The sequence below is a fragment of the Oncorhynchus tshawytscha genome, linkage group LG06 (genome assembly GCF_018296145.1).
Source record: "Oncorhynchus tshawytscha isolate Ot180627B linkage group LG06, Otsh_v2.0, whole genome shotgun sequence".
Lineage (NCBI taxonomy): Eukaryota > Metazoa > Chordata > Actinopteri > Salmoniformes > Salmonidae > Oncorhynchus > Oncorhynchus tshawytscha.
In genome coordinates, this window is record NC_056434.1 from 63,991,580 (window position 1) to 64,014,811 (window position 23,232).

General features: G+C 46.5%; 1 protein-coding gene across 2 annotated transcripts in view; it reads left to right on the top strand.

The window, feature by feature from the left end:
* Positions 1 to 23,232, top strand: part of thada (THADA armadillo repeat containing) — a 109,376-nt gene that overhangs the window by 46,091 nt on the left and 40,053 nt on the right. For both annotated transcript variants that reach the window (XM_024424541.2, XM_042323498.1), the window contains exons 30-32: positions 3,211 to 3,314; positions 13,405 to 13,487; positions 19,220 to 19,626. In XM_024424541.2, coding sequence (XP_024280309.1) covers positions 3,211 to 3,314; positions 13,405 to 13,487; positions 19,220 to 19,626 — 594 coding nt within the window. The remainder of the gene's footprint in view (positions 1 to 3,210; positions 3,315 to 13,404; positions 13,488 to 19,219; positions 19,627 to 23,232) is intronic.

Below are 23,232 nucleotides of genomic sequence, written 5' to 3' on the forward strand. Positions count from 1 at the left end.
CATGTGTTTTTCTGTATTTGTTGTTTTTATGTCTCTCACTGTTCAAATAAACCTACCATTAAAATTATAGACTAATTTCTTCGTCAGTGGGCAAACGTACAAAATCAGCAGGGGATCAAATACTTTTTTCCCTCCCTGTATATACTCATATCTCTGGCCACTTTAATAAATTGACTTAATAAAGGTACAGTTGAAGTCGTAAGTTTGCATACACCTTAGCAAAATACATTTAAACTCGGTTTTTCACCATTCCTGACTTTTAATCATAGTAGAAATTCCCTGTCTTCGGTCAGTTAGGATCACCACTTTTATTTTAAGAATGTCAAATGTCAGAATAATAATAGAGAGAATGATTTATTTCAGCTTTTATTTCTTTCATCACATTCCCAGTGGGTCAGAAGTGTACATACACTCAATTAGTATTTGGTAGTATTGCCTTTTAAATTGTTTAACTTGGGTCAAACGTTTCGGGTAGCCTTCCACAAGCTTCCCACAATAGGTTGGGTGCATTTTGTCCCATTCCTCCTGACAGATCTGGGGTAACTGAGTCAGGTTTGTAGGCCGCCTTGCTCGCACACACTTTTTCAGTTCTGCCCACAAATGTTCTATAGGATTGAAGTCAGGGCTTTGTGATGGCCACTCCAATACCTTGACTTTGTTGTCATTAAGCCATTATCCTGACTAATGTCTTGAGATGTTCCTTCAATATATCCGCATAATTTTCCTCCCTCATGATGCCATCTATTTTGTGAAGTGCACCAGTCCCTCCTGCAGCAAAGCACCCCCACAACATGATGCGGCCACCCCCGTGCTTCACGGTTGGGATGGTGTTCTTCGGCTTGCAAGCCTCCCCCTTTTTCCTCAGGTTATGTCGCTTATAGGACTCATTTTACTGTGGATATAGATACTTTTGTACCTGTTTCCTCCAGCATCTTCACAAGGTCCTTTGCTGTTTTTCTGGAATTGATTCGCACTTTTCGCACCAAAGTATGTTCGTCTCTAGGAGACAGAACGTGTCTCCTTCCTGAGTGTTATGATGGCTGCATGGTCCCATGGTGTTTATACTTGCATACTATTTTTGTACAGATGAACATGGTACCTTGAGGCGTTTGGAAATTGCTTAGCTGATTTCTTTTGATTTTCCAATGATGTCAAGCAAAGAGGCACTGACTTTGAAGGTAGGCCAGGAAATATATTCACAGGTGCATCTCCAATTGACTCAAATTATGTAAATTAGTCAGAAGCTTCTAAAGCCATGACATCATTTTCTGGAATTTTCCAACCTGTTTAAAGGCACTGTCAACTTTGTGTATGTAAACTTCTGACCCACTGGAATTGTGGAATTGTGTAATAATTATAAGTAAAATAATCTGTCTGTTAACAATTGTTGGAAATATAACTTTTCATTCACATAGATGTCCTAACCGACTTGCCAAAACTATAGTTTGTTAGATTACTTTAGATAATCAAACTAGATATTACTGCCTTGTCGGAACTAGATGCACAAGCATTTCGCTACTCTCGCATTAACATCTGCTAACCATGTGTATGTGACCAATATACGGGGCGGCAGGTAGCCTAGTGGTTAGAGTGTAGGACTAGTGACAAAGGTTGCTGGATCGAATCCCCTAGCTGACACGGTAACACTGTCTTTCTGCCCCTGAACAAGGCAGTTAACCCACTGTTCCTAGGCCGTCATTGAAAATAAGAATTTGTCCTTAACTGGCTTGCCTAGTTAAATAAAGGTAAAATAAATATTAAATACAATATTTGATTTGACAGCCCCATCAAGAGGATCCTCCTGGATGATGTATTTTGGGAGAGAGTGGTAAGCAGCCTGAAACTCCTGAAACCTATAGCAGTAGCCATTACATGGATTGAGGGAGACAATGCCATCCTGTCTGTTGTTCAGACTGCTGCAGGTGTCAGAAGTCCATACTGCCCTGCCCACTTCACTGTTGCTCCAAGCAGAGGAAACTGCAGTTCTGAAATGCATCAAAAAGCGTGACGACTTCTGCCTGAATCCCATACATGCCGCAGCGTGGGACCCCAGGTATGCTGGCAAGAGCATCCTGTCTGGTGCAGAAATCAACAAGGCCTGTGGTGTCATCACTACTGTGTCTCGCCACCTTGGCCTGAATGAGGGCAAGGTTCTTGGCAGTCTGAAGTACACTTCCAAGCAAGAGCTTTGGGTTGGAGATAAGATATGTTGGCACGACTGCCATATTGCATCAGCCACCTGGTGGAAGGGACTTTGTGTATCTGAAACTCTTTCCCCTGTTGCCTCAATCATCCTCCCAACATCAACTGCCTCAGAGCGCAACTGGTCCTGTTTGGGAACACACACACACACACTAAGGCATGCAACAGGCTGACCGATACAAGGGTTGAAAAATTGCTGGCCATCCGGGAAATTTGAGGCTTTTTGAGCCTGACGACGAGCCATCCTCAACAAGGTTGGAAAGTGACAGTGAAGATGAGGCCTCAGTCTGATGTTCAAGAGGTGGACATTGAGGAAGTCCAGGGAGAAGACATGAAAGCCTGAGAGGAAGACAACCAAAGCTTTAGTTTCTAGACTATAATTTTACAGATCTGTAAAAACGTTTTTGGGAGATGCGATGGATCATTCAATATTTCCTTTTATTTTGTTCAGTGAAATCATCCCATGTGAAGAGTCAACTCATTTAATTTAAGTTCAATTCATTACAAAATTAATGTTTTTATTTCTATTGGAAGGATTTAATCATTTGCAATTATGTCTACTTATGACAAGGTAAAAGTGTTATGTTTCTGTCTCTATATGATATGTTAAATATATCCAATGCCGGAAACATCTACATTTAAATGGTATTAATATTAATTCCCGTGAATTCCCATGGAAAGTTTCCACCTCTGAATATTCCCCAAAATGTGCATCCCTAATCTCAACCAAGTAATATTATCATTAGGCCATTTTGTAATGCACGAAACAAAACGTTATGTCTTTCTTGGTCCCAAACAGCCACATGGTAACTGCACACAACGTTTTTCAGACCAATGTAAACTACTTAGACTTTGTTTGTGAACGTCTCCGAACCTCAGCGATTGTTTGCCTTGTCGAACGCACGGCACTTCACGCCTCAGTCATTCAGCTACACACACGGTTATTACTTAACCAGTTGAAATGGTTGTGTGTGTGTGTGTGTGTGTGTGTGTGTGTGTGTGGTCCAGGTGCTGTTCCTGCTGCGCTCCTACCAGACGGATACACACAGACCCCAGGCGGCAGGAAGTGACATCAGCCAAGCCCTGCGCCCACGACTGTGGCTCGCCTCCAGGTCACCACTCATTTGCTCGCTCTCTCACACACACCGCAACACAGATAACCATCCGTTGCTGATATTAAGAATAGCTTCTTTTTCCACTGCCCATCCTCTCTTTGGCTGAGTTCCCTTCACACCCCACACAGGCTTCCATTTCAAAGGAAGCAACCCCCCCACCACAACCACCAGTCTTTCTGCCCCATACCAGGTCCTGACCAGGTAAGCAGGAGATAGCACAGAGGGGTGTGTAGGGGATTAGCTAGCTTGCTGTGCTTGGTCCCAGTGACTCCTTATTAAGATGCCGAGGTGGATTCTTGTTCGCTCAGGCGCTGCACCATCTGTCCGTTTGATCGCTTGCCGCTTCACAACCCCCTGCAGAGATACAGGACGCACGCGGTGGGGCAGAGAGACTCTACTCCCCCCACCCCTAGTGGAAACAGTCCTAGGGGCAGTCTACAACTGAGCTCATTTGAAGCATCCTTTACCTAACACTAGCGAATGTGATGTGGGCATTGTCAAATAGGAATTCAAACTTTGCAAACAACTCTTGCGTTTTCACACACACGGTTTTGAGCTATAGGTCGAATCAGTTTGACTATTTGTAGCATTGTATTTGTTTTTTGTTTTTTCGTCTGGTTGGTTTCACATTGCCAAATGTCAAAACAAACAAAAATTCCTAGACAAAACCACTTGCAAGTCATGCAAGTCATTTATTTAGTGGACAAAAATGCTCACGCTCACATTTAAATCCATTTATGATTATCATGAAGCTACTCACAGAATGTCTCAAGTAATGATGCTGCGTGCATCTCAAAGTGCTTGCAGTCAAAAAAACAGTATTAATGCGCGACTCTGGTTAATTTAATACAATGTTACAAATAACTATTGAGTCAAATTTATAGCTCAAAACTGTGTGAAAACGCCCTAAGTGCACACACAGTAAAACAATTCCATAGGATGTCAATGTATGAGTGCATAACCATTGAATTCTAGCTTGAGTCAGTTGTTATCCTCCAATTTTTTAGGCTTGCGGTCACAAAAGTTTTCATATGCTAGAATGAGTCGGCATCAGGCTACTGACCGTCAAAATGGCTGCCTGCTCTCCCAGTGTATTCAACGTTGACTACAGAGGCCCATATTAACACACTTTTTAATGGTTCACCATACCAGTGTCTTCATACAGGTAACTGCCAAAATAATGGAAACACTTAAATGAGGGAAACAAAGTATATTGAAATCAGGTGCTTCCACACAGGTGTGGTTCCTGAAGTTAACATCCCATCATGCTTAGGGTCATGTATATTAATGCTGGGCATGCCATTATTTTGGCTACCATGGTTATGGCCTGATAGGATGACAATGCCCCCGTCCAAAGGGCATGAGCGGCAACTGAATGGTTTGATGAGCATGAAAACGATGTGAACCGTATTTCATGGCCGTCTGTCACCGCATCTCAACCCAACTGAACACTTATGGGAGGTTCTGGAGTGGCGGCTGAGACGACGGTTTCCACCACCATCAAAACACCAAATGATGGAATTTATAAGGCAAGAATGGTGTTGCATCCCTCCAGTAGAGTTCTAGACATATGTAGAATCTATGCCAAGGTGCATTGAAGCTGTTCTAACTAGTGGTGACCCAACACCCTATGAAGACACTTTGTTGGTGTTGCCTTCTTTGGGGCAGTTACCTGGATGTGGCCATTACTAATGCCTAAGGATCGAGGCCCGACCCTGAACAGGTGTGTTCAGTTTGGTATGGCCACAAGCGGATCTTCCTGAATTAGATCCCTTGGCTCACCTCTGCAACGCCTCAATGGGCTCGGGAGAGGCGAAGGTTGAGTCACGTGTCCTCTGAAACATGACCCACCTAGCCTCCTACTTTTTATTTTACTGCTCGCTTAACCTCGGGTGTCAGCTGTACCAATGTGTCAGAGGAAACACCATTCGACTGACTACCTGAGTCAGCTTGCAGGCACCCGACCCTGGCACAAAGGGTCGCAAAAGCATGATGAGCCGAGGAAAGCCACGGGCCAAACCCTCTCCTACCGCGGGTAGTGCCGGGCCAATTGTTTGCCATCCTATGGGGGCTCCCGGTCCCGTCAGTGGTGCCCCAGTACTGCAGTGCAGTGCTTTTGACCGCTGCCTCACCCAGGACCCTGACACTTCAGGATCTTAAATACAGCTTCACAGTGCTGGAACAGCCAGGTTGGGATGAGGCTCATCCCTTTACAAATCTGTTCTAACTTAAACCTCACTCTTCTCTTCCTGTGTGTGTGTTTAATATCCGAGTGATGAAAATGTGACGTCAACATCACACACTGTCCCCCTTGTTCTCACACACGCGCTTGTGGGCTTTCGCAGCGCTGAGGTCGAACGCTGTGGTCACACGCTTGACGAGCACACACACATACACCCCCTCTCTCTCTCTCTCTCTCTCACTCTCTCACTCACTCACTCACTCACTCTCACTCACTCACTCACTCACTCACTCTCTCACTCACTCACTCACTCACTCACTCACTCACTCACTCACCACTCACTCACTCACTCACTCACTCACTCACTCACTCTCTCACTCTCACTCTCACTCTCACTCTCTCACACACACAAGCTGCTCTGGTGTCTGTTGTACATACACACAGTTACGTTCATGTATATTTACAGAAGTCTGTCTGGTGACTCACTGACATATTACACACACACCATGGAGATGATGGGACTCTGTAGGCCCTTTGGCATCTCATGTGACTGCCTCTATCCTGGGATTTTTCATCTTCATGAATAGGGATGTGGCGGTCACCAAGTTTCATCAGCCGGTGATTGTCAAGCAAATAACTGCCGTTCTCACGGTAATTGACTGTTAATCAACATAAACACATTTAGCTTCTCCTGGTTTCCACGTATAGCCAACAAGCCGCTGATGTTCCATTTTTAAAAGTCTAAATCCATGTAATATAGCCTACACCATCACAATAGACTGGTCTCAGACTAAGTTTTCTTCATATCATGTTTCCTATTTCAGAAGAACAAAATAGCATACTCTGAGTTGTCCTTATGTTAGGCCCTGATCTGGCTATGCCATATGACTGTGGGCTACACTAGTTCATTTAGCAGACAAGATTTGCTTAGAATTCCATGGCATTCATTTTATATTGTTTTATAGTACGAAGAATACAAATGAACAAAGCTGAATGAAATAGAAATGATATTTTCTCCAAACGATTTGAGGGAGTGCGCATGTGGCTATTCTGTGGCATGTGGCTATTCTGTAGCGATTAAAACCTCTTAGGGATACCCTTTTTTCCAGTTTTTGCCTAAAATGACATACCCAAATCTAACTGTCTGTAGCTCAGGACCTGAACCAAGGATATGCATATTCTTGATAGCATTTGAAGTTAAACACTTTGAAGTTTGTGGAAATGTGAAATGAATGTAGGAGAATATAACACATTAGATCTGGTTAAAGATAATACAAAGAAAACAACTTGCTTTCTTTTTTTTAATCACCTTTGAAATGCAAGAGGCCATTATAAACTCAGGAAAAAAAGAAACGTCCTCTCACTGTCAACTGCGTTTATTTTCAGCAAACTTAACATGTGTAAATATTTGTATGAACATAAGATTCAACAACTGATAAATAAACTGAACAGGTTCCACAGACATGTGACTAACATAAATGGAATAATGTGTCCCTGAACAAAGGGGGTGTCAATCAAAAGTAACAGTCAGTATCTGGTGTGGCCACCAGCTGCATTAAGTACTGAAGTGCATCTCCTCCTCATGGACTGCATCAGATGTGTCAGTTCTTGCTGTGAGATGTTACCCCACTCTTCCACCAAGGCACCTACAAGATCCTGGACATTTCTGGGGGGAATGGCCCTAGCCCTCACCCTCCGATCCAACAGTTCCCAGACGTGCTCAATGGGATTGAGATCCGGGCTCTTCGCTGGCCATGGCAGAACACTGACATTCCTGTCTTGTAGGAAATCACACACAGATCGAGCAGTATGGCTGGTGGCATTGTCATGCTGGAGGGTTATGTCAGGATGACCCTGCAGGAAGGGTATCACATGAGGGAGGAGGATTTCTTCCCTGTAACGCCCAGCGTTGAGATTGCCTGTAATGACAACAAGCTCAGTCCGATGATGCTGTGACACACCGTCCCAGACCGTGATGGACCCTCCACCTCCAAATTGATCTCGCTCCAGAGTACAGTCCTCGGTGTAACCGCGAATTCGACCTTGACCCCTGGTTAGACAAAACCGCGACACGTCAGTGAAGAGCACTTTTTGCCAGTCCTGTCTGGTCCAGCGACGGTGGGTTTGTGTCCATTGGCGACGTTGTTGCCCGTGATGTCAGGTGAGGACTTTCCTTACAACAGGCCTACAAGCCCTCAATCCAGCCTCTGTCTATTGTGGACAGTCTGAGCACTGATAGAGGGATTGTGTGTTCCTGGTGTAACTTGGGAAGTTGTTGCCATCCTGTACCTGTCCTGCAGGTGTGATGTTCGGATGTACCGATCCTGTGCAGGTGTTGTTACATGTGGTTTGCCACTGTGAGGATGTCCAGCTGTCCTTCCTGTCTCCCTGTCGCGCTGTCTTAGGCGTCTCATAGTACGGACATTGCAATTTCTTTGCTCTGGCCACATCTGCAGTCCTTATGCCTCCTTGCAGCATGCCTAAGGCACGTTCACGCAGATGAGCAGGGAAACTGGGCATCTTTATTTTGGTGTTTTTCAGAGTCTGTAGAAAGGCCTCTTTAGTGTCCTAAGTTTTCATAATTGTGACCATTATTGCCTACCATCTGTAAGCTGTTAGTGTCTTAATGACAGATCCACAGGTGCATGTTCATTAATTGTTTATGGTTCATTGAACAAGCATGGGAAACAGTGTTTAAACCCTTTAAAATAAATATCTGTGATGTTTTCAGAAATTTACAAATGATCTATGAAAGATGGGGTTATGAAAGACGTTTCTTTTTTTCCTGAGTCCAGGCGCAATTTAGATTTTGGCCAAAAAATAAGGGGAACACTAAAATAACACATCCTAGATCTGAATGAATGAAATATTCTAATTAAATACTTTTTTCTTTACATAGTTGAATGTGCTGACAACAAAATCAACAAAAATTATCAATGGAAATCAAATTTATCAACCCATGGAGGTCTGGATTTGGAGTCACAATCAAAATTAAAGTGGAAAACTACACTACAGGCTGATCCAACTTTGATGTAATGTCCTTAAAACAAGTCCAAATGAGGCTCAGTAGTGTGTGTGGCCTCCACGTGCCTGTATGACCTCCCTACAACGCCTGGGCATGCTCCTGATGAGGTGGCGGATGGTCTCCTGAGGGATCTCCTCCCAGACCTGGACTAAAGCATCCGCCAACTCCTGGACAGTCTGTGGTGCAACGTGGCGTTGGTGGATGGAGCGAGACATGATGTCCCAGATGTGCTCAATTGGATTCAGGTCTGGGGAACGGGCGGGCCAGTCCATAGCATCAATGCCTTTGTCTTGCAGGAACTGCTGACACACTCCAGCCACATGAGGTCTAGCAATGTCTTGCATTAGGAGGAACCCAGGGCCAACCGCACCAGCATATGGTCTCACAAGGGGTCTGAGGATCTCATCTCGGTACCTAATGGCAGTCAGGCTACCTCTGGCGAGCACATGGAGGGCTGTGCGGCCCCCCAAATAAATGCCACCCCACACCATGACTGACCCACCACCAAACCGGTCATGCTGGAGGATGTTGCAGGCAGCAGAACGTTCTCCACGGCGTCTCCAGACTCTGTCACGTCTGTCACATGTGCTCAGTGTGAACCTGCTTTCATCTGTGAAGAGCACAGGGCGCCAGTGGCGAATTTGCCAATCTTGGTGTTCTCTGGCAAATGCCAAACGTCCTGCACGGTGTTGGGCTGTAAGCACAACCCCCACCTGTGGACGTCGGGCCCTCATTTCACCCTCATGGAGTCTGTTTCTGACCATTTGAGCAGACACATGCACATTTGTGGCCTGCTGCAGGTCGTTTTGCAGGGCTCTGGCAGTGCTCCTCCTTGCACAAAGGCGGAGGTAGCGGTCCTGCTGCTGGGTTGTTGCCCTCCTACGGCCTCCTCCACGTCTCCTGATGTACTGGCCTGTCTCCTGGTAGCGCCTCCATGCTCTGGACACTACGCTGACAGACACAGCCAACCTTCTTGCCACAGCTCGTATTGATGATTCATCCTGGATGAGCTGCACTACCTGAGCCACTTGTGTGGGTTGTAGACTCCGTCTCATGCTACCACTAAAGTGAAAGCACCGTAGGCATTCAAAAGTGACCAAAACATCAGCCAGGAAGCATAGGAACTGGGAAGTGGTCTGTGGTCACCACCTGCAGAACCACTCCTTTATGGGGGGTGTCTTGCTAATTACCTACAATTTCCACCTGTTTTCTATTCCATTTGCACAACAGCATGTGACATTTTTGTCAATCAGTGTTGCTTCCTAAGTGGACAGTTTGATTTCACAGAAGTGTGATTGACTTGGAGTTACATTGTGTTTAAGTATATACACACACACACACACACACACACACACACACACAGTGGGGCAAAAAAGTATTTAGTCAGCCACCAATTGTGCAATTTCTCCCACTTAAAAAGATTAGAGAGGCCTGTAATTGTCATCATAGGTACACTTGAACTATGACAGACAAAATGAGAAAAAAAATCCAGAAAATCACATTGTGGGATTTTTTATGAATTTATTTGCAAATTATGGTGGAAAATACGGTATTTGGTCAATAACAAAAGTTTATCTCAATACTTTGTTATATACCCTTTGTTGGCAATGACAGAGTTAAAATGTTTTCTGTAAGTCTTTTCTCACACTGTTGCTGGTATTTTGGCCCATTCCTCCATGCAGATTTCCTCTAGAGCAGTGATGTTTTGGGGCTGTTGCTGGGCAACACGGACTTTCAACTCCCTCAAGATTTTCTATGGGGTTGAGATCTGGAGACTGGCTAAGCCACTCCAGGACCTTTTGAAATGCTTCTTACGAAGCCACTCCTTCATGCCCGGGCGGTGTGTTTGGGATCATTGTCATGCTGAAAGACCCAGCCACGTTTCATCTTCAATGCCCTTGCTGATGGAAGGAGGTTTTCACTCAAAATGTCACGATACATGGCCCCACTCATTCTTTCCTTTACACGGATCAGTCGTCCTGTTCCCTTTTCAGAAAAACAGCCCCAAAGCATGATGTTTCCACCCCCGTGCTTCACAGTAGGTATGGTGTTCTTTGGATGCAACTCAGCATTCTTTGTCCTCCAAACACGACGAGTTGAGTTTTTACCAAAAAGTTATATTTTGGTTTCATCTGACCATATGACATTCTCCCAATCTTCTTCTGGATCATCCAACTGCTCTCTAGCAAACTTCAGACGGGCCTGGACATGTACTGGCTTAAGCAGGGGGACACGTCTGGCACTGCAGGATTTGAGTCCCTGGCGGCGTAGTGTGTTACTGATGGTAGGCTTTGTTACTTTGGTCCCAGCTCTCTGCAGGTCATTCACTAGGTCCCCCTGTGTGGTTCTGGGATTTTTGCTCACCGTTCTTGTGATCATTTTGAACCCACGGGGTGAGATCTTGCGTGGAGCCCCAGATCGAGGGAAATTATCAGTGGTCTTGTATGTCTTCCATTTCCTAATAATTGCTCCCACAGTTGATTTCTTCAAACCAAGCTGCTTACCTATTGCAGATTCAGTCTTCCCAGCCTGGTGCAGGTCTACAAATTTGTTTCTGGTGTCCTTTGACAGCTCTTTGGTCTTGGCCATATTGGAGTTTGGAGTGTGACTGTTTGAGGTTGTGGACAGGTGTCTTTTATACTGATAACAAGTTCAAACAGGTGCCATTAATACAGGTAACGAGTGGAGGACAGAGGAGCCTCTTAAAGAAGTTGTTACAGGTCTGTGAGAGACAAATCTTCCTTGTTTGTAGGTGACCAAATACTTATTTTCCACCATAATTTGCAAATAAATTCATTAAAAATCCTACAATGCGAATATCTGGATTTTTTTTTCCCTAATTTTGTCTGTCATAGTTGAAGTGTACCTATGATGAAAATTACAGGCCTCTCTCATCTTAAGTGGGAGAACTTGCACAATTGGTGGCTGACTAAATACTTTTTTTGCCCCACTGCATATACACTGCTCAAAAAAATTAAGTGAACACTTAAACAACACAATGTAACTCCAAATCAATCACACTTCTGTGAAATCAAACTGTCCACTTAGGAAGCAACATGGACAATAAGTTTCACATGCTGTTGTGCAAATGGAATAGACAACAGGTGGAAACTATAGGCAATTAGCAAGACACCCCCAATAAAGGAGTGGTTCTGCAGGTGATGACCACAGACCACTTCTCAGTTCCTACACTTCCTGGCTGATGTTTTTTTCACTTTTGAATGCTGGCGGTGCTTGCACTCTAGTGGTAGCATGAGACTGAGTCTACAACCCACACAAGTGGCTCAGGTAGTGCAGCTCATCCAGGATGGAACATCAATGCGAGCTGTGGCAAGAAGGTTTGCTGTGTCTGTCAGCGTAGTGTCCAAAGCATGGAGGCGCTACCAGGAGACAGGCCAGTAAATCAGGACACGTGTAGGAGGCCGTAAGAGGGCAACAACCCAGCAGCAGGACCGCTACCTCCGCCTTTGTGCAAGGAGGAGCAGGAGGAGCCCTGCAAAATGACCTCCAGCAGGCCACAAATGTGCGTGTCTGCTCAGACTCCATGAGGGTGGTATGAGGGCACGACGTCCACAGGTGGGGTTTGTGCTTACAGCCCAACACCGTGCAGGACGTTTGGCATTTGCCAGAGAACACCAAGATTGGCAAATTCGCAACATCCTCCAGCATGACCGGTTTGACGGTGGGTCAGTCATGGTGTGGGGTGGCATTTCTTTGGGGAGCCGCACAGCCCTCCATGTGCTCGCCAGAGGTAGCCTGACTGCCATTAGGTACCGAGATGAGATCCTCAGACCCCTTGTGAGACCATATACTGGTGCGGTTGGCCCTGGGTTCCTCCTAATGCAAGACAATGCTAGACCTCATGTGGCTGGAGTGTGTCAGCAGTTCCTGCAAGAGGAAGGCATTGATGCTATGGACTGGCCTGCCCATTCCCCAGACCTGAATCCAATTGAGCACATCTGGGACATCATGTCTCGCTCCATCCACCAACGCCACGTTGCACCACAGACTGTCCAGGAGTTGGCGGATGCTTTAGTCCAGGTCTGGGAGGAGATCCCTCAGGAGACCATCCGCCACCTCATCAGGAGCATGCCCAGGCGTTGTAGGGAGGTCATACAGGCACGTGGAGGCCACACAACACTACTGAGCCTCATTTTGACTTGTTTTAAGGACATTACATCAGTTGGATCAGCCTGTAGTGTGGTTTTCCTCTTTAATTTTGAGTGTGACTTCAAATCCAGACCGCCATGGGTTGATAAATTTGATTTCCATAATTTTTGTTGATTTTGTTGTCAGCACATTCAACTATGTAAAGAAAAAAGTATTTAATAAGAATATTTCATTCAGATCTACGATGTTATTTTAGTGTTCCCTTTATTCTTTTGAGCAGTGTGTGTGTGTGTGTGTGTGTGTGTGAGAGAATGTTTTGACTGATCCAATGAACCATTGCATTATTGTTCAAAATGTTATATCACGTTTGCCCAAATGTGCCGAATTGGTCAATTAATACATTTTAAATACATAACTATGGAGAATGTAAAAAAATGATATGGTATTAAAAAAATGTAAGTTTACACACTCCCAGCAATGTCATAAATTAGCTTAAAGTAACAATTTTGAATATTTTATCCAAATAACAGTGACTCACGTCTAGCGCAATGCTCAGTGCTAACGCTCACCTTTGTCAAGACAACTGATTGTGAGAATTAAATTTTGTCAACAGATGCCTCTTGTTTTGTTATGGGTATCTTTTGAATCAAGCAGAAAATACGCCTCAAGTCAAAGAACAGTGAAACCTGATTGTTCGGTCTCTTCTCTCCTTCCTCCCTCCATCCTCTCGCACATCCCCTTCCTCCTCAATATCTTCCTCCTGTTTCCAGGCAGAACCTGTGTTTAGTGACCCGAGCGGTGTTTGTGGACGTGCTGAGGGCCGTGTGTGGACCCCTGGCTGCTCCTGTTGGAGGTAAGTGAACCAGACAGACAACTGATGTGTTGCACTGCCTCCCTATTCCTTCATTAGGCAAGACAATGGAGAAAACGGAGAAGTGCTTCAAGTCCAGGTTTTTACAGTTGCCTCCTTTTCTAATGGTTTTCTCTCGTTTGATGCCAACTGAATGTGACCCTTCCAAGTGTGGCATGGAACACATTTGAGTTGGTTTGATATGGAAACAACTTTGGTTTGAGGTGGAGGGAAGGACATAAGAAAACCCTAGAGTACAAATAGCGGTAAAATGCGGTTTACACATTTTCGGCTTAGCCTTTTCTGAAGGTGATTTCTATACCCTGGTGAATGTTGTGCCATAACAAACGTCTGGCTTATCTCTCTGGTCTGGAGAGTTCACTTCGATTACTTAGCATGACCGCTCCATTTTCTTAATGATAATAACTGACGTGTGTTGGCATGGCCTGTCCAACTGTCCTCCATTTTGACCGATTCCCAGAACTGTTGGTTGGTTTGTGGCCTGGGTGATTTAGGGAAGTGGGTGCGCGCGTGTGTGTGTTCGTCTGCGTGTTCAGGGTCTCCACAAAGGAAGAATGTGAAACCGAAGGCGAGCCTCTGACAGATGGCGGGATTGTGCCTGTGACCCAGTTAAAGGAGGAGGGGTGTTGTGTGTGTTTTTGGTCCATGTGCTCAACACATGTCCCGGCCAGTGCAAACGTTTACGGCTGTTTTTAAAACAAGTCTGCATTCAGCCTGCCCGCTGGAACCTTGCATAACAAATACACTGCAGCCTCTGAACCCCTCTCAGCCCAACTTTGCCCTAACCCTCTGTCCTTCTCTACCTTTTTTTGCATAATGATTTTTAAAAATCCATAAAATCTTTTAGTTTTTTTGTATTGGACTATCTGTTGGTTCATGTAGTGAATCTGTTATTCAGTATGTTTTTATGGGCTAATAGCAGTAAGGCCCAAAATATCCCTCCCCTGGCTTAGACTGTTGGGTTAGAGTGCCATTTACCGGGGGGGCATGGGTTGATGAGAAATCATCCTTTTTCACTTTTACTGGCATCATCCACTAAGTAGGAACTGGAAATGCATTGGGCAGTTCCTGCAGACATTCACATCGCTGTGTAACCAACACATCTCTGAGGGGTGAAGGAGGAGGGTGGGGGGGGCTCGACGGCGGCACAGTTGATCCCTCCCTCCCTCCCTCCACCTCTCCCCTCTGCTCCAACCAAGCCAGTAAAAACAGCAGCAGCACATTTTGGAGTTAGGAGCTCTCTCTCTGGCTCTGTCTGTAGGAGCTGTCTCTCTCTCTCTCTGGCTCTCTCTCTCTCTGGCTCTGTCTCCGTCTGTAGGAGCTCTCTCTGGCTCTGTCTCTGTCTGTAGGAGCTCTCTCTCTGGCTCTCTCTGGCTCTGTCTCCGTCTGTAGGAGCTCTCTCTCTGGCTCTCTCTGGCTCTGTCTCCGTCTGTAGGAGCTCTCTCTCTGGCTCTCTCTGGCTCGGTCTCCGTCTGTAGGAGCTCTCTCTCTCTCTGGCTCTCTCTGGCTCTGTCTCCGTCTGTAGGAGCGCTCTCTCTGGCTCTCTCTGGCTCTGTCTCCGTCTGTAGGAGCGCTCTCTGTCTCCGTCTGTAGGAGCGCTCTCTCTCTCTGTCTCCGTCTGTAGGAGCGCTCTCTCTCTCTGTCTCCGTCTGTAGGAGCTCTCTCTCTCTCTCTCTGTCTCCGTCTGTAGGAGCTCTCTCTCTCTCTGGCTCTGTCTCCATCTGTAGGAGCTCTCTGGCTTTTTGTCTCTCTCTCTGAAATCCAAACCCACTGACTCCATGGCCAGCACTATCCTTACCTCTCAGATGGGTTATTCACTTGACTCAATCCACCTTAAATGATCTCAGTTAAACACACACACACACACAAAGTCGTTAGCACCATCTGGAGCTGATCCTAGTGTTGAATCACATGTATTTGTATTACTAGAGGATTTGGCTTTTCTGGAAAGGGTTGTGTCCATCACACACAAATCATCAACATCAACACACACATTCCCATAGACACACAGTCTCAAAAACATGCTCCGACACACACCCACCCACCCACTCAGGGCCTGTAAGATAATTAGAGGGAGTGATGCCAGCAGGTTGTACAGGCTCCTCCATCATGGGAAAGAGCACATCTGCAGCACAGACACACACACACACACACACACACACCGTCTGGGGTTTTGTTTTTCACAGTTTGGGTAATGACGGGGGAGCATGATGTAAAATCCAGCTGTGAATGTGTACTGGTAAACTTAAGAAACTGAAGTACGGACATACCTAGACACACACACACACACACGTATTGAGTGGGTCAGCACGGTACTCTACCCTTAACTTTGTTTTAACTAGGCTCTAATGTATATACACACCCTGGACAGGGTCAACACGGGCCATGACTCCAGCAGTACACACACACACACACACACACACACACACCTCTTTCTTACATAGTGGGCTTGCATATATCAGGATATATTTCACACAGACACTCACACACCAGCACAATAATTTATTCTGACACACATACCTTCCCAGTGCATAACATAACAAACACGTATAACCTCCAAGCCTCACACAAGTTTGCTCTCACACAGACACTTTCTAAGAGGGAGCGAAAGGAAATGGTTTGTGAGTTGGACTGGGCGTTTACGATACATCTTGGATTGGATTATGAAAGTCTACACAGCGAGAAGTTTGTTTACTTTTAATCTAAATACACCGGATGGATATTTACACGTTTTAAAGCAGTGCAGTGTTACCCCGGCAAAGTTTATTTAAACCAAATGTGGTTTCATTTTTGTTTAAATATTTGACGTGTTTTGAGTAGACCCACACCACATAGTGCCGATATAATTCTCTCACGTACTCGCTCTCAAAAACTCTCCCATTTCCACGTTCAGTTTGTTTCAGGTTTGTCAATGCAAGTTTTTGATGGAAAATCATTATTTTGAAAAATGGTGTTTTAAAAAAATAAAAAAATTCACCTTTATTTAACCAGGTAGGAAAGTTGGTAATAAGTTCTCATTTACAATTGCGAGCTGGCGTATCGTGGATATTTCGGTTATATTGTGTTATGTTTTAGTATTTGTAAGACCCACTGCCAAACTGGACAGGCTATTGAGTCATTTTAGAACCAGTGATCAGTCGATGTGCCCCGGGGCTGTTTTGAGTCGACTGTCGTACTGTGGTTTTTCTGTATGACCGACTGTGTTTCCTCTGACTGCTGTCTGGTCATGTGTCAAGTCGTTAGAAAGACACGCGCGCACACACTGAGATACTGGTCTTTGGCATCCAGTGTCCACACACACACACAGAGACACTGGCCTTTGGCATCCAGAGTCCACATACACACACACACACACACACACACACACACACACACACACACACACACACACACAGAGACACTGGCCTTTGGCATCCAGTGTCCAGTGTCCAGTGTCCACACACACACACACACACACAGAGACACTGGCCTTTGGCATCCAGTGTCCACACACACACACACACATACACAGAGACACTGGCCTTTGGCATCCAGTGTCCACCACACACACACAGAGATACTGGCCTTTGGCATCCAGTGTCCACACACACAGAGATACTGGCCACATCCACACACACAGAGATACTGGCCTTTGGCATCCAGTGTCCACACACACACACACACACACACACACACACACACACACACACACACACACAGAGATACTGGCCTTTGGCATCCAGTGTCCACACACAGAGATACTGGCCTTTGGCATCCAGTGTCCACACACACACACACACACACACACACAGAGATACTGGCCTTTGGCATCCAGTGTCACACACACACACATACACAGAGACACTGGCCTTTGGCATCCAGTGTCCACACACACACAGAGATACTGGCCTTTGGCATCCAGTGTCCAGTGTCCACACACACACACACACACACACAGAGATACTCCAGTGCAGAGATACTGGCCTTTGGCATCCAGTGTCCACACACACACACAGAGATACTGGCCTTTGGCATCCAGTGTCCACACACACACACAGAGATACTGGCCTTTGGCATCCAGTGTCCACACACACACACAGAGATACTGGCCTTTGGCATCCAGTGTCCACACACAGAGACACACAGTGCACACAGAGACACTGGCCTTTGGCATCCAGTGTCCACATACACACACACACAGAGACACTGGCCTTTGGCATCCAGTGTCCACATACACACACACACAGAGATACTGGCCTTTGGCATCCAGTGTCCACACACACACACACACAGAGATACTGGCCTTTGGCATCCAGTGTCCACACACACACACACACACACACACACACAGATACTGGCCTTTGGCATCCAGTGTCCACACACACACACAGAGATACTGGCCTTTGGCATCCAGTGTCCACACACACACACAGAGAGATACTGGCCTTTGGCATCCAGTGTCCACACACACACACACACACAGAGATACTGGCCTTTGGCATCAGTGTCCACACACACAGAGATACTGGCCTTTGGCATCCAGTGTCCACACACACACACAGAGATACTGGCCTTTGGCATCCAGTGTCCACACACACACACAGCCAGTTTGTGGTGGACCGCCTTTAATTTCCCCACTGAATCCCGGCTATTTTGATGAATGCCATTATAAAAACAGCTCTGCTCTCAGCCTAATTATTTTTTCCCTCTCTCACTATTTCTCTCCCCCTCTCCCTAACATCAGTTTCCTGGCCTAGTTGAAAGGGAAGTTAGGAGTTTGGGCTGCTCCCTGTTTGACTTGATTCACTTCCCTCCAGCTCTGTTTGGGTTGTTGCTGTCACCCTGCTGCTCCGGCCGGCCTCTGGAGTTGTGGAACACTGGTACGGTGCAGTTTTGTACGATCTAGATTGAGTGTTTGTGCACGTGTGGATACTTCTACATGGGGTCTAACTGGAGAGGAAAGGCCTGGCAACCCAGATAGGGTTGCAGTGTCCTTCCCCCAAATGCAGACAGGCTGCCCTTCTCTCTCTCTCTCGCTCTCTGTGTGACAAGCTCCCATTTGTCTCCAGTCATCCTCATCCCACCGGTCCCTTCTCTCTTGTCCCGTTGTCATTCCTGTCCTCCCATTATGGCCATTACGGGCCGCTCATTTGGCCGCCGGACTCTTTGAGGATCTCGTTCCACGGTAACCCGGCCCATCTCCGTGGTAACCCTAGACCGTCCCCGGGGAATGCAGCATTTCCCTTCCTTTTTGTCTGGCTCATGTTGAGTGGTGCTCGGGGGGCAGGTTGAGTTGCACTTTTTCTTTCTGGGGGTGGAGGAGGTGGTGTGTATTAATATTAAGCTGGCTGTGAAAGGAGGCCCTCTGAAGATGTCTTGGATTTTGGAGCATTGTAGCATTGTAGCAGGGGAGGGGGTTGGGAATGTAGCTACAGAAAGATATTTGGTTACCAAAAAACTTCCTGGTAGCGCGGTAAAGCAGTGCTTCAGGGAGAACTGGTGTGGGTACGTGTGTGGTCATTGTACGTCTATCAACCACTGGAGCCAAGACAGGACAGACGGACTGAGTGTGGTGTGAAGTGACTGGCACAATGAGGAGCCAGGCCAACAGAGTACAACAGAGGCGGTACATCCGTCACCTGGACACCCCAGAGGGTTGGCAGCACCTCCCTCAAGTGTGTGTGTGTCTTTGTGTGCATGCGAATGTTCTCTACCTGTTTTCCGTCTCTCCTTAGACTCCGAGCTAAAGGAGTTGCGTGAGGAAACGCTGGCACTTCTGATGGCCTCTGAGCTGGTGACCCCTGGAGGCCCCTCTGCTGTGTGTGGCCCCCCCGGCACCACCCAGTATCTCCTCAGCCTGGCACGCCTGGCACTCAGCGCCAGCGTGGAGAGCCCACTGCTGTGGGGCATGGAGGAGGATGGCAACACATCGCGAGGACCCCTGCTCCTGGGGTGTCTCCTGCAGTGCCCGCACTACGAAGTCCGTGAACTGGCCCTGGGAGAGGTCCTGAGGAGGCTGGAAAGAGAGAGGGATGAAGAGAAGGGGGAGGGGGAGAGAAGCTCTCACTGGCCCCAGAAGACCATCATCTCAAACCTCACTACCCTGGCCCTGCATGAGGCCCACCCACAGTCTCTGGCCAAGGTAAGACACCATGGGGAGGGCCACTAGGACCATAGTTTTTCCCTCATGTCTGGTCATGTTTTAAGTATAAACTCCAGGGCTCTTAAACATGTTGATATGGTTATTTGGTAGTTGGTCATGTAGCTGGTGTTTTATGAAGCCCGTGGGGGGGATCAAACCTACAACTCCACCCATCTCAATTGTGTTCAACCTCCCGCTCCCCAGTGACAAACTCAAGACAATTATAACAAATCAATTACATGTAGTAATCTGTTTTCCTTATTATTGCGTGAGAGTCTTCAAGCGCCATATGGCTACGCCAAGAGAACCCCTCCCTCCCTCCTCGGTCCCTCTGAGGTTTGGTAACTTTCCACTCCTCCACCAGGCAGCACCTCCTGCACCACGGTGGAGGTTTAAGTGAAAAGGCAGCCTGTTTATCCCAGCTAGAATCATATTTCAATTCCTCATAAACACTGGACAGCCATCCATTACCCAAATCTTTGCCCTGCCATTTTTATCATTAAGCTGTGTAAGAGTTGACAGGACTTGTCACTACTGGGAATGGTGTGTGCGTGCGCGCATGTGTGTGTTTCATTGAAAGCTGTTTTATTGCCCAGCCGTTAATGTTTAACCAGCCGGTCCGTTAAGCCGCATCTCTCCGCGCCAAGGACACCGTTTCCATGGCTAGCCCTCTGCTCCAGTAAAGCATTCTGGAAGGAAACACTGTGTTTGGGCCTGACTTCCTCTGTGGGTTGGATCTGTTGGCCTTTAAAAGAGCGGGAGCAGGGCATTCCGCTTCCTGTGAGACTGACCTGCAATCATCCTCAGCCCAGTCTCTCACTTTACAGCTTTAGAGTGCTTTAAAAGTCTCAGACGGAACGGCTATTTGCTGAGTAAGGTGTGTGTGTGTGTGGGGGGTTGAAATAATTCCACTTTTCAAAATCACATATCTGGATCTTCAAAATACATGTTCAGTTACTTTTACTTAGGGTTTTAACCTTAGCACTGCTGCGCGAGGGTGATGTGGGGCGGTGTGTTTGGGATCATTGTCAGCCACGTTTCATCTTCAATTCCCTTGCTGATGGAAGGAGGTTTTCACTCAAAATCTCACGATACATGGCCCCACTCATTCTTTCCTTTACATGGATCAGTCGTCCTGGTCCATTTGCAGAAAAACAGCCCCAAAGCATGATGTTTCCACCCCCATGCTTCACAGTAGGTATGGTGTTCTTTGGATGCAACTCAGCATTCTTTGTCCTCCAAACACGACGAGTTGAGTTTTTACCAAAAAGTTATATTTTGGTTTCTTCTTCTGGATCATCCAAATGCTCTCTAGCAAACTTCAGACGGGCCTGGACATGTACTGGCTTAAGCAGGGGGACACGTCTGGCACTGCAAGATTTGAGTCCCTGGCGGCGTAGTGTGTTACTGATGGTAGGCTTTGTTACTTTGGTCCCAGCTCTCTGCAGGTCATTCACTAGGTCCCCCCGTGTGGTTCTGGGATTTTTGCTCGCCGTTCTTGTGATAATTTTGACCCCACGGGGTAAGATCTTGCGTGGAGCCCCAGATCAAGGGAGATTATCAGTGGTCTTGTATGTCTTCCATTTCCTAATAATTGCTCCCACAGTTGATTTCTTCAAACCAAGCTGCTTACCTATTGCAGATTCAGTCTTCCCAGCCTGGTGCAGGTCTACAATTTTGTTTCTGGTGTCCTTTGACAGCTCTTTGGTCTTGGCCATAGTGGAGTTTGGAGTGTGACTGGTTGTGGACAGGTGTCTTTTATACTGATAACAAGTTCAAACAGGTGCCATTAATACAGGTAACAAGTGGTGGACAGAGGAGCCTCTTAAAGAAGTTACAGGTCTGTGAGAGCCAGAAATCTTGCTTGTTTGTAGGTGACCAAATACTTATTTTCCACCATAATTTGCAAATAAATTCATTAAAAATCCTACAATGTGATTTTTCTGGATTTTTTTTTTCTCATTTTGTCTGTCATAGTTGAAGTGTACCTATAATGAGAATTACAGGCCACTCTCATCTTTTTAAGTGGGAGAACTTGCACAATTGGTGGCTGACTAAATAATTTTTTGCCCCACTGTATGTATCCGTGTCACATGGATATTTTCATTTCATTTAGAAAAAGCCGTTTCAGTGTTAAAATAGGCCTATAAAGGGCCTCCCGAGTGGCACTGCATCGCAGCTTGAGGCCCCACTACAGACCCAGGTTCAATCCCAGGCTGTGTCATGACTGGGAGTCGCAAAGAGCGGCGCACAATTGGCCCAGTGTCGTCCGGGTTAGGGGAGGGTTTGGCCGGAGGAGTTTTAGTTGGCTCATCGCGCTCTAGCGACTCCTTGTGGCAGGTCGGGTTCCTGCAGGCTGACTCTGGTCGTCAGCTGAACGGTGTATCCTCTAACACGTTGGTGCAGCTGGCTTCCGGGTTAAGCGGGTGGATGTTAAGAAGCGCGGTTAGGCGGATCATGTTTCGGAGGACGCATGACTCGACGTTCGCCTCTCCTTAGCCCGTTGTGGAGTTGCAGCGATGAGATCAGAACTGCATTTGGAGAAAACGTGTTCATTTTTATGTTTATTATTTTTAATTTGACCCCAAGTACTCACACTAACGTCTGTTCAGATATTCAAATAACCGTGCACATCCCTAGTGTGTGTCAGGGAGGTTGTGAGCTTGTCTGTTGTTGTGTGTGTTTTAGGAGTGTGTGATTTCAGGGCATGTTGAGACAGGAACCCATTAAAGGGGGTAGTAAAAATGAAAAGCCAAGGAGCAGCAGAGAGACCAGAGGCTAAAAATCGTACTACTTTAATATTTGTCTGAGACTGCAGCACTGTCACAAGCTGAGGGACACAGAAGCCGTAGAACCTGCTCACGTCCCGTCCAGACTGACACCCACTCTCACTGCTATCCCTCTAATCCCATACAGGGATTGTTTTAAAGCTTCAATAACAGCTCCATACTTTAAAAATAAATGATCATCAAAGAAATATGCAGGAGGAATGTCAACAGGTGTTGGGGTTTCTGAGGGAAAACAACTCCTTCTTCCCTCGACTCGCTCGGCTGATTCCTCAGGTTGAGGTGGGACTGGAGGAAGGTAGATGTAGTCAGGTCCTGGAAAGTGGATAAGGGGAAAGGGAGAGAAGGACAGACGGGTTGACAGATCTAGCGATGAGGCAGAGAGTGAGCGAAAGGGATGAAAGCCAGAGACACACAGAGGTACAGGATGTGTGTGTGTCAGCTGTGTGCCCGTGGTTTGGGTTAGCTGGGAGGATCTGAACGTCCAGAGGGGTAAAAATATCTCCAGGGCAGAGTGCCAACTCACACAGGACAGACACCAGAGCTGTGGGCTTGAAGCTAGGACCCAGTAGTTCATGTTCAAGACTAGACATTAGTCAGGAAAAAATCCTGCTCTCACTTCACCTCTATTTATTTCATTTAACTAGGCAAGTCAGTTAAGAACAAATTCTTATTTAGAGTGGCGGCCTACCCCGGCCAAACCCGGACGACGCTGGGCCAATTGTGCGCCGCTCTATGGTACTCCCGGTCACGACACAGCCTGGGATTGAACCATTAATTTCGATGACGTGTATTCAATTATTAGTAATCGAATACAAAC